This window comes from Plecotus auritus (assembly GCF_963455305.1).
Source record: "Plecotus auritus genome assembly, chromosome: 8".
NCBI lineage: Eukaryota > Metazoa > Chordata > Mammalia > Chiroptera > Vespertilionidae > Plecotus > Plecotus auritus.
In genome coordinates, this window is record NC_137782.1 from 36199279 (window position 1) to 36212160 (window position 12882).

General features: G+C 37.4%; 1 protein-coding gene across 1 annotated transcript in view; it reads left to right on the plus strand.

Moving 5' to 3' along the window:
- Positions 1-333: 333 nt before the first annotated feature.
- The window catches only part of L3MBTL4 (L3MBTL histone methyl-lysine binding protein 4), a gene marked incomplete at its 5' end in the record, with an annotated part of 276294 nt that continues 263745 nt past the window's right edge, over positions 334-12882 (plus strand). The window contains 2 exons of the mRNA XM_080684810.1: positions 334-405; positions 11924-11975. Of these exons, the coding sequence (XP_080540936.1) occupies positions 334-405; positions 11924-11975 (124 nt within the window). The remainder of the gene's footprint in view (positions 406-11923; positions 11976-12882) is intronic.

A 12882-nucleotide genomic window follows, 5' to 3' on the forward strand; every position in this document is an offset into this window, starting at 1 on the left:
TCAGCTAAGTAAAAATCAAAACACAAAAAAATCATGATAGATAAGACCAAAAGAAATAACACCTATTTTCTTTTTAATATAAATTCTAGATGAGATGGAAAACTCATCTCTTTTCCCCATTAACTTATTATTACACTAAGAGGTTATAAAACCAACAGTTTTTCTGTCAGCTCATTTATCAGAGTATTTATGGCAACCAATTATAAAAAGTATAATTGATAGAATGTTGTTCTGTTTTTATTTTGTACCTCTAAGGGAACAAAACCCACTGAACTTTTTATATGGCACTATTTTGCAGAAAGACACTAACTACTAAGGAGTGCTAAAGTGGCAATGAAACAGCCCAATAGGAAGAGGAAGCTTAGTATGGATTCCAAAGAGAATGTGAATCAGGATGGAAGCTTGGTAAGATGTCAGTTTCTGGACTCTTCCTCAGAGTTTGTGCTCAATGTGGAAATTCACACTGTAACTGTAGAGTTTGTATAACCACATGGAAGTGCTTTTTTTCAATCACTGAGGTTCGTTCTGGTCGACTTTTATTTACAGTGGGATAGAATATAAGTTTCATTACAGCCTAGTATATTTTAAAAGGTAATCTTAATTTTAAAAAGATGGAGGTAATTGATCATCGTCAAGTAAGGGAAAGAGCTTGTAAATTGCAGAGGGTTGTATTTGTTAGAGAAATAGAACTGGTAGGAGTAGTTGGCAGTCCTGTGACAAGTGCAGTTCACAATTTCTGTCCCTACTTGATAATGATGTGTGTGTGTGTGTGTGTATGTGTGTGTGTGTGTGTGTATTGAGAGAGAGAGAGAGAGAGAGAGAGAGAGAGAGAGAGAGAGAGAAAGAGAGAGAGAGAGAGAGGAGAGAGAGAGAGAGAGAGAGAGAGAGAGAGAGAGAGAGAGAGAGAGAGAAGGGGGGGATTTGTTTTAAATATTTTACTCATGAAATTTTGGGGGCTGCCAAGTCTGAAGGCAGGGTGTAGACCCAGAAAAAAGTTGACATTGCAGTCTTGATTCCAAGGCAGTCTGGAGACAGAATCCCCTCTTCCTCAAGTGAAGTCAATTTTTTTTCTAATAAAGTCTTTAACTGATTGGATGAGGCTCATCCATATTGTGGAGAGTAATCTGCTTCACTCAGAGTGTAGTGTTTAAATGTTAATTGTATCTAAAAACAACTCACAGTGACATCTCAACAACTAGAGGGTATAATATGCATCATGCCTCTAGTTACGAGTGCTGTTTCCTTATGACAACTTTTTGTATCCCTACAAATTTCAAGGTGGGCAGATGTGACCAGGAGACCTCTGTTGTAACTGTTTTGGGATTAGTGGGCCATTAGAACTTTCTCAGTGTTTCTTGGGCTCTCATTATTTACTTGGATGTGGGTTTGAGGGTCTTCACATGGGTTGTGGTTACACATTTATACATTACAGTTGGTGAAGTGACACAGCATTGTACATTTTTTGGTTCAGTGCCAGCTTAGGTGTGGTGTGATGAACTCCATGCATTAAATGAGACCTGTCAAGCAATGATGTGGTCTGTGTTTGGCTTTAAGATGTTAAATATAGGTCTGTGTCAAACTATAGAGCTAATTTTTTCAGGATCAGCTTCACTGGGAGTTGAGGTGGTTAACTTGGGGCTGAGGTCCAGTGCCCCTTAAGGTCCAGATTGGTTTCAACTCATAGACCAGGTCCATGAGAGTTGAGTGCTCTAAATGTATCATGGAGAGCTTACTGTCTAAGAGGTTGCTTGGACCAAACTTGGGAAGGCCGACACCTGTCTCAAGCTTGTGAGGATGCCATTCTTCTCAGTATTTTTGGTTTGCTGTGTCATGCCCTCTGAGAAGACAGGGTATTTGATGTGTTCCAAGTTATTTTTAGATAGTGATTCTCCAGCATCACTGTGGTCTCCAGACTGGCAGCAACAGCATCACCTGGGGACTTGTTAGAAATGCAAATCCCCAGCCCTCACTCCAGACCCAGTGAATCAAATACTCCAGGGATGGGGCTTAGCAGTTTATAGTTTACCAAGCCCTCCAAGTAATTCTGATACATGCTCATGTTTGAGAAACACTGTCCTAGGGAAATAGCTAGATATATCTTACCTACTAATAGTGCTGTAGTTACAATTGATAATGGCTACTGCATGTTTATTTACTTTTTAAATTTAATATTTGAAGCCAACTCTCTTATCCAACATATTTTCTACTTTTTCTTAGTATCTTTTCTCTTTAAATTACTACTGCCCCTTCTCAGCACTTCAGTTATCTTGCCATACAATATGAATATTTAACCTTCTGTCTCTTCTGTATTGGCACAAATTCCAGTATTCTCTTAGAGCCCAACTCAGTTCTGACTTAATGCTAATACTTTTACCATTGTTTCCATCCCACTTTGGGATTTTCCCTTTTTTAAACTCCAAAACTGCCTAACATCTAAATAGGTGCTGTTTTAGTGTGGTGCTTTGTGTAGCTAGATTTCTAAAACTATCTGTTGAATGGATGTTCCTGGCATTTAATGGCATCTTCATGCAAATGGACTTCTTTGATCAATAGCATGGAAATGACATTTCAAAGGATCAAGTTACTAATTTGAGTTTTGAGGTGTTTGGAACATATAATTATTTTATAGGATCATTGAAGAGACACACATTTAGGATGTATTCTGCATTGTACTGTCAGTTTGGGGCCCATTGCCAGTGACAGTGTCAGTTTTCTTTAGGTAAATTTAATAGCTTAATACAGTAAGCAGGTTCACATCTGTAGCTGCATTCACTATGGAGGGAAAGGGGTTCAATCCTGTTTGAGTTCTATCACTATAACCATGTTTGACTTTTGATTGAAATGTCAGTAACATCCTTTACTTTCTCTGTTAACCTTATAATTTTACAACTGACATTTTCAGTCAACCAAGCAAAATAGCATGGCAGATGAAATAAAACATCAAACTAATGAAAAGAGGGATGCTTTCTAGATTTCTGTTTTTGAGACAATAACTTAATATCTTAGATATCAAATAATTTTTAGATGCTGATAATAAAATCTATCAATGGAGTCTTCCTCGACTAAATATTTTCTCTGTATTTTTTAATAGAATTTCAAAAATATTTATTTATATCTTTCAATATATAGGCACATAGTTAAAAAAATCAAATAGTACAGACAAGGATTAAAATAAGAATGTAAATTCTTTGTATCTACTAACACACATATTAACCCCCACATCTTTCCCTAAAGGTGTGACCACTGTTTATATTTTCTTGTGCATCTATATAGGAATCAAAAACAAAAAAAGAAAGCTAAAAACCTTCTAAACCCTTTATGTACATATTCATACATACATAATACATACATGCATACACATATCCAAATGGGTTCACACTCTACTTCTTGTTCTGTATCTTGCTTTTTTTCACTTAAGCACATGTATCTTGTCATTGTTTTCAATGGTGCACAATATTTCATTCTGTGAATGTATCATAATTTATTAAAGAGTGCAATACTGTAAACATTTAGGTTATTTTCATTTTTGTTGTTACATACAATGTTACAACTAATGTTCCTTCATATATCTGACATATTTTTGTAGTTGATTCACAGATAAAATCTTACCCTTAGAATTGTACTGAAGAGTATGTGCATTTAAAATTTTGATAAGCTTTTCATATCATCATCCTTCAAAGATATAACCCCAATTTATACTTTCTGTGACAGCATCTGCGAGGATGCCTCTTTTCCTGAAGATGTCTTACATCTTTGTTTTCTAAAATCTCCTGCGTGGATAAACTTCTGTTTACCGCACTGGTCTCCATGGCGCTGCCGCAGTGTTGAAGAGAAATGTTTCCCTGCTCCTTGTAGACTCTGTAACATATGTTTTTTCACAACACCCACCAAAACACAGGTGTTATTTTGGTGCCATTTGCTCGATTTTTCCACCTTCCACCTTTAAAATTGACCGGGGAAGTGTAGACATGTGATAATGGGGAAACTAAGCTTTTTGATGTTGTTTTTTTTTCAAGGAGATTTCATAGATGTTTTCTGTGTATGTAAGTGTTCTGGTCATAAAACTCCAAAGTAAATTCAGGCCATAAAATTTCAAATTTCCTAAAATGTAAGTTTCCCAAATAAAAAAGGAAATTTTATTTGACTATATAAGTATAAAATATGTTGTCTTTAATTGTATATATATGTTAGCAAGCATTCTTCTTATCCATCTGAACCTCTTAGAATCTATACCTAATTAATGAATTTTGAGCTTTGAGAAATAGAAATATAAGACATTATATTTTGCCTAAAGGATTTAGCATTGCTGAATAAAAGAGCAGGAACTTATCTATAGTAATGCAATACAACAAAGTACTTACGCACATAGTGCTCTTAAGGCACATTCAGCCTTCAGGAAAAGGTGGGCTTATTGGGGCTTGTGTCTGACCTTGAAGGATAAAGAGTATGTAAGATGCCTTTAAATATTCAGTACGTTTAATGCCTTACTTAATTTATTTAATAAATAAAATGTTTATCTAACACATATTTAATTCTGTTGTAAAAAGTGGCCCATAAATCTAATTTGGTAAAAATGTAATATGAGAGAATGCAACTTATTTGCATTTTAACATCCAGGTGCTCTCTGTAGGCAACTAAGTAACCTTGAGAGCTAAGAAAGTTGAAGGGTTATAGTAGGGATCATCTGGGCCAAGGAGGCAGCATGAGCAAAGGTATGGGGTTGATGTATGATGAGATTATAATGACTTGTCCTACTGAACAGATGTTGCTCTTGCAAGTTTTCTAAACTGGTGGTTGGGCTAGAGGCATCAGAATATTTGCATTTTAGTCTTTGGCTCTGGTGATAATTCCTTCTGTGACCAAGGGCAAGTCCTTCACCAGACTGGGGCTCGGCTTCTTTGTCTGTAAAACAAAAGTCTTATTCTAGAATATTTAAAAAAAATACGTATTTTAAAATTGATTTCAGAGAGAAAGGGAGAGGAAGAGAGCGATAGAAACATCAATCATGAGAGAGAATCATAGATTAATCGGCTGCCTCCTACATGCCCCCTAACTGGGGATAAGCCATAACTCAGGCATGTGCCTTGACCAGAAATCGAATCATGACCTCCTGGTTCATAGGTCGACACTCAACCACTATGCAACACCGGCCAGGCTAGAAGATCTTTAAGGGTCTTTCTATTTTAATAAGTCTAAGTGGTGGTAGATAAGAGATAGTAAGATGACTAGAGTGGATTTGGGTGGCTGAGCTTAGATGGGTCTTGAAGGTAGAACAGAGGAAATTATACTTGATATTGTGACTGTTGGACTTGGTACGCTGACAAGATGGGCCGTGGTTGCCTTCAACTTGGGCATAGTGTAATGAAATATATTTTGTAATATCCTTAAATAGTTACTGAAAACATGTTTAGGGTGGGGTTATTTTTGTTTCTTATTTTCAGTAGTTCTAAATTTTTTATCATCTTGTTGCCCTACACACGACTGATAATAGTTTGCATCAGCCAATGAAATTCTTTTATATATGGAGTAATCATGGAAATATGTTTATAAAACTATTTTAGATATCTTTCCCTTTGTTATTTTGTATAATTAGCAAATATTATTTTGAAATATATCTGTTTTTATTCAGGTATAGTGAGGCTAGTAGATCAAGAGACAACTGCTATTGAAAAGAGTTTGTTACTTACATTTCCCAAGAGGAGGGGCACATCACACCTTGCAGGACCATATAGGGAAGGACCAACATTGGTCAGGAGGCAGGAGGAGTGAGAGGAAAATGTAGGCAAAAAGCCTTTATTGTGTTTTTTAAAGGAAAGAATGGGCGAGGCAGGGTAACAGGTTTAGGATTGTCTGGTTTGAATATTTTCCTTGGTCTTTAGCTATAGGAGCTGTCTCTGCTGGGGGTGATTTAGGAGAATAGTGTCCCATACTGCAAGGGCCTGATTAAAAGAGCAAGTCCCTTATGGACTCAGGATTCATTGATTTGCATATCAAGGAGAAGAAACACAGGCAAGGTGTTTGCTATCTCTAGGAATTAGCTCTCTCTGGGGGGAACAATCCCTCCCCTGTCCAAAAGCTCCCAAAATGTCTGAGCATGAGAAAATATAGAAAATAAATGAAAAACATAATTAATTCAAACACTCTGGAGAGATTTCATTCAGAGATAGTAGCTATGCTATTGAGTGTTTGAATAAAATGAGAGCATTTCCTTCTCCCTGTCTGCATCTGAATTCTAGTAGGGCAATGGAAAGTAATCCTCTCTTCAATTTTTTTCTGAAAGGTTAATTTCCTTTACCTTCAGTTTGTATCTCACAGTGGATCACACCAAAAGAGAATTTGAAAAGTAGACTTGAAACAGCAGGTGAAATTCAAAAATAGTTTATTACTGGAATTATTACATAGGATTTCAGTGTTTTCTGTAGTTCATGAAACCATAGATATCACTCTCTGTTCTTATGGAAGAGGAACAGCAGGGTGCTCCCAAGTCCTTCTTTGCCAGGGACTCTGTCTGACAGTGTGGGAACGGAAGAGGCATGATCTGACATTCCAAGACGGTGACTTGAAACTGCCAAACACAAATCAGTGGGTGAAATGTTGTGTTTTGCTTCCTTGATTGGAATTCATATTCAGGGAAATGTAGACACTGATTAATGAGAAAGATTGCTGTAACTTGTAGTAAAAGCATATGATGCTTCCAGGGCCATCTTCGTGATTTTCTCATCTCATAATCCTCTCTTCCAACATGATGGATTTAAAATTGACAAATGGAAATATACCACAGCAGAGACTTATTTTATGTTCCTTAAATCTTCATCTCCTGTTTTTTCCGAGCACTATTTATCCCCCTAAAACTTTATTTTCAGTTCTCAGAACTAAAGTTTGAAACCTGGCAAATCATAGTAATGGTTTTATTTTTCTCAATTCATACTGATTTCCTTAAGTGTTCTGTCTGGGAGGGTTAGGTAAACTGCCAGTTTTTTCTCTTGTTTTTAAAAAATTAGCTCTCTATTAATAGTAGTGTTAATTTATTACATTTGTGAAATAATTAGCTCAGACAGAAGCAAAGAATGTTAAAGATAGCAGGAGCTTTGAAGAACATTTATTTTACAGACAAGATAAATCAGGTCCAGAGAACATATGTCATTTGTTCATCAGATCCAGAGAATATGTAGCACGTTATGAGTGGAGTGGGGATTTGGCCTTAGGTTACCCCACCCAAATTCAGCATTTTTTCTGCTTTGTTGTATGATATTAAATTCTTCCTTATTTGCAGAATTGTTCAAAAGTTAGGTTAGTATATCATAAGAGAAATGTAAATTTATTCTGAAATATAAAATTATTATATCTGGTGTATATATCTTTAACCTTGATACATCTAAAAAATATGAACAGAAAGAACTTGGGTAATTTAACTCTGAAGTGAGCCGTAATTTATTTTTTGTGAGGGATATATATTTTTTTCTATCTAGGCAGAATTTCAATAGCAAATAAAGAAGTGTGAGCCAAACATCCTAATCTACTAACTGAGTGACAGACAGCATATTATATGTTTCTTTTCATATTTGAATGATATAGTGATTATAAAAATGCTTCAGTAGCTGTGGTGCTCACATAATCAACTCTTGAATACTATTTTGTTACCATTTCAGTTTTTTTTCAGTAGAACCTTTATGAGAAGTGTCTCACATTGTTCGAATTATGTAAATTCCCCATGTATTTCATGGATAAAAAGGGATGAGATTGGGGTACAGAGCTATCATAGAAAATTAGATCTGATTCAGTTCATCATTTTGCATGTATAGTGCCAGGACTTTCCAGTGATATCTTGGAGCAGGTTCCTCATTGTTAATTGAGGGGAGAGTGGGTAGTCAAAGGAATGGTATAGAAACAATTTTTTAAATCTATTATAAAAATAGGTCATTTTTGTGGGATTATGGCCAGGGAGGAAAGTCCAGGCTGGAGAGCCCCCATGGGTTGAGTATTAGTATTAATGGCTCTTAAATCATGTAAAAGCCTCCACTTTTTAAATTTTTTGAAAATTACAAAAATAGGAGAATTCTAGGGGCTATTAGAAGGTTCTATGTGCCCCAACTCTAATTGTTCTTTCACCAGTAGATGGGCCTGATTTCTTTTTAAAATTTTGCCCACTTGTTCCCAGAGATTAAGGTCTAGCGTTCCAGCATCAGAGAACCAAGGATTATAAATTATAACAATTTTTAATAAGCTTTTTAGTTGTTCTTCTGTAACATAGGCACCATTTGCTTTTAATAACTGTTTCAGCACTGTGATATACTGTTGATGTTCTATGGACAACTGTTGTCCCATTATGAAACCTTAGCTGAGAAAGAATTCCCTCAAACTTGGAACTCCCAAGCGGGCTCCAATTACTTACTGCGCAGTTACTTTTGTTCTTTTCCTCTTCGTTTTTCAGGGTTCTGCCACATTTTTTTGCATTCCTGGGTCCTCATACAGGGAACCACTTTGCTGGGACTGACCAGCAGACCCTGAACAACGGATGAATGATTACTCTGACACGTGTTTCTATGAAAGAAAGACTAAGGGGCTACTTGGCTATAGCCACCAAGTAGCTTTGTTTGCCTGCCTTCTTAGGCTTTTATTATAACAACAACTTGAACTAAAATTAACTATTAAATACTATCAACAGAATAAATATCCTTGAGAAAACACATGCTTCTACAAGGTCGGGTCTTAGAGATTAAACATAAAAATTCCAACAAAACATCCAGGGACTTGAACTTGTTTGGAAAAGGTCCCCCCAGAGACCCCCGACCTTTCAAAGAATCCTTCTTATAGACTTTCCAACCAAGTCCCATGCTTCCCCACACATTAGAAGAGAGGTGGATAGGATTGGGTTATTGCTTTCTGATGTCCACCCCCCTGCCTGGTAAATGACAGCCATGGAGCTCATCCTGTGGCCCACAGACCTTCAGTAGTATCATCAGCTGGGGGCTTGTTGGAAACTAATAATCTTAGGCCCCCCTCCAGACCTACTGAATAAAGATCTGCATTTTAACAAGATTCCCAGGTGGTTCGCATGCATGATGAAGTATGTCTTAATCAGGATGCTACCTTGCTAATTGCACAAAGATATCCACAGTAATTTTGAATGTGAAATTTGCCAGGCAGAACATACTATTCTGGACCTTACATTCATGCCTTCATTCAGCAGATATTTGTTAAGCTAGAGTAGGTGTTAGGCTGTGTTTTAGGGATAAAACATTAAGACACTGCCTTTAGTAAGCTCATCATAGCAGGAGACTGCAGAAGACAGATGATGGTAGTGCAATGTTATAGGCTCAATAATAGACATTTGTGTAGGATGTTTCCAGGCTTCAGAAGGTTACCCAACTTAGCTTGCGGGGAAGAAGTGGGATTAAAGGAAGCTTTCTGAGCCGACTCCGAAAGGCTCAATAGGTGTGTGGTAGTTTTGTATTGCTGTATAACACATTACTACAAACTTAGCAGCTTCAAACACTTATTATTATTACCTCACATTTATGTAGGCTAGATGTCCAGGCGTGGCTTAAATAGATTCTCTGCTCTGGATCTCAAGGGGTCTAGTCAAAGTATGGGCCTGTCTGGCTGACTTTTGGAGCTCAGGAGCCTCTCCCAAGCTCATGTGGTTGTTGGCAAAATTCTGTTCCTTGCAATTGTCACCAGGATAGTTCTGAGAAAACTGGGATGGTCAGTCCACCCTAGTGATAGTTTAAAAAGACATCTCCCAGCCCTAGCTGGTTTGGTTCAGTGGAAAGAGCAGTCGGCCTATGGAGTGAAGGGTGGGTCTCAGGTTCGATTTCAGCCAAAGGGCACATGCCCAGGTTGCAGGCTTGATCCCCAGTAGGGGTGTGCAGGAGGCAGCCAATCAGTGATTCTCTCTCATCATTGATGTTTCTATCTCTCCCTCTCCCTTCCTCTCTGAAATCAATAAAATATGTATTTAAAAAAAAGAAAAAAGGCATTTCCCAAAGATAGAGGAATAAACTGAAGAGATGATTATTGGTCAAAATTATTAAATCGTGACACTCATTTTTCAGTGTCAACCATCAATAATACAAAGGTGGTTTTTTTTTTAGATTTCAGCTGCTGAATTTTTACCTTCTCTGTTAACAATTAGTTTTTCCTGGGAACTAAAGAAAAGTATTGCATATTCATGTTTCCAAAAGTGAATTCAAAGCCCACCAAAACCTTTCATTTGGAAGATTTTTAAATTAGAAACTGTTCCCTAATTGGAAGTGTACAATTGTTATGAATTTTTATAAGGGGCATACATTGTTTATGGCGACAAAATCCTACATAATAAAAGCCTAATATGCTGTGTCCGACTGATTGGTCGACAGTTCGACCATTCGACCAGTCGCTGTGACATGCACTAACCACCAGGGGGCAAACACTCCAACCGGTAGGTTAGCTTGCTGCTGGGGTCTGGCCAATCGAGACTGGGTGAGATGGGCTGGACACACCCTGGAGCCCTCCCACAATCCCTCCCCAGATCGTGCACCAGTGGGGTCCTTCGGCCTGGCCTGTGACCTCTCGGAATCTGGGACTCCTCAGGGGATGTTGGAGAGCTGGTTTCAGCCCAATCCCCACAGGCCAGGCCAAGGGACCCCACAGGTGCATGAATCCATGCACTGGGTCTCTAGTTATGTAAATTAAACACCTGTCAGATACCCGGTAACACATGCTTTTTGCTGCTATGAGTATCTTTCAGAATAGAAGTGATTCCCTCAGTCTTTGCTAAATTGTCAGCTTTCCTTTAGATTTCTGAGTGCCTAACGAGTGCTTCTCCATGGAGAGAAGGCCTGCTGTCTTCTGATTGATTGCTTCTATTGTTCTTCATCTTTGGTCTGTAGTTTCTTCACGGAAATCTTTGAAGTTATTTGTCCATTTGTGAAGGTCAGTTTGGCTAAAATTAGGTAATGTTTTCTTAACTGAGCCTAGGCTGAAATCAAAGGTAGGAAGGAGAACTTGGCTCTGGTGTGGGACATCCCTCTCCTGTCTGCTGCCTCTTGTGTGACTATCAGATCCAGGAATCTCATTAGGGAGTTGCTCTGGTCCAGTGGTCGTGCAAACTGCAGCTCGCGAGCCACATGCAGCTTGCAAGCTGCGGTTTGCCTCTCTGTTGACTAATGAGTTTGCTGACCACTGCTCTGGTCAATGTGAACTGTCAGGTAACAGAGTTTTCCACCCCAAAATATGCCTGGTTATTTTCAAGAAACAAGAAGATTGAGGAAAAGCCTTTGACCTTCCCTTTAACTGTCCTCCAAAATTTAGATAGAGGGTCTGCTCCGGGAAGGGAGCTATTTTCATAGGTAACTATAGTTTAATATAAACTGGTGCGATAGGGAGGAATCTAGCAAGGCCCCTTTGAACAAAGTCCTCTCTATGTTCATTGTTAAAGATGGTCCAGCAAACATCTATTTACCAAACATTTTCTTTTCCACCTCCCTGTGAATTGCCTTCCTGTCCTTTGAAGTGCCAAACCATAACCCCTAGACCCCTTTCTCCTTAGCTCAAGATGGCATATAAGCCTTCCCTAACCTATCTGTCCTTGGGTCTCCTATTTTTATGTACATACGTAATAAATTTGCTCATTTTCTCCTATTAATCTCTCTCATATTAATTTGATTATTAGTCCAGCCAGAAGAACTTAGAAGGGCAGGAGGAAAACTTATTTTTCCTCCCCGCAATAGTAATAAAGGATTCCTCTTGTGTCTGAATGGATTGTGGTATATGCCTTTCCTAGGGTTTGTACACCCACCTGGCGGGCACTGACTCCTGATATATTGTCCCCTTCATTACAGTGCTTCTCAGGGCTTGGCTTCCTGCAAATGGAAAAGTTAGTTTTCAGTGTTTCAAGCAGTTATCCAAAAATATGGTCTAAACCACATTTCCTGTGTTCTAGGAGCCAGCTGAAGAAGGAAAGCCCAGGGATGGGGCAGCTCCTCTGAGTCACGGTAATTATCACCACCATTTCCAGCTTTAGTTCACCAGGAACAACTTTTAAATAAAACTTTTATTAGGTGGCTTTAGTTGTCTTAGTTTTACTAATTTTAGTCTATAATAGTAGTATTATTTATTAACAGTGTGCTGCATATTCTGTTGACTTTATCAGTGAAATCAACGATTTTCAAATACCAGGTGGGGCAAAAGTAGGTTTACAGTTGTGAGAATGCAAAACAGTTTATTCTTGTATTATTTTCTGTATGAATAACTAACTATAAACCTACTTTTGCCCCACCCTAATATTCATTAAGAAGTTCTTATCTCATTTAGTTGCTTTTTAAAAAGCTTTAAGTAAAACAACTTTTGATTTGTCAACTTTTCCTATGAACAAGAAAATAATAAATCCCACTTAGTTAATTTATAATTCTTCTCTTAAGCTTTTCTCAGGTTGATTTACTCTTGTAATGATAGCACTTGTACTCTTCTATTAAAGTCATGTTTTAGAGGAGATTATACATTTGCTCTAAGATGAATAGCACTTATCATGGTTACTAATACAGCTTTGGAATATTCAGCTAATACTCTGATGCTTTAAATTTAAATAAAAAATGCAGATGCTGGTTGCCTGGAGCATATATTCCATATATTTTGTGATTATTGCTACACAAGAGAATAACTGTTTTTAAACTTTCTGTAAAATGTAGCTGAATGTTCAACATTTGTGCTGTTCTCCATGGGAAGAAAGCATATAAATTTGATAATTTTTCTTTAATGATATTTTAAGGTACCTTAAGTGTTTGTTGAGTAAGGTTTAAATTTTTAATAAAAGAAAAATCTAAAAATACCTTGAAAAAAATTACAAAAAGAAGAATTTAGGTTTTTATTTTATTTTATTTTTATTATTATTTTAAAATATGT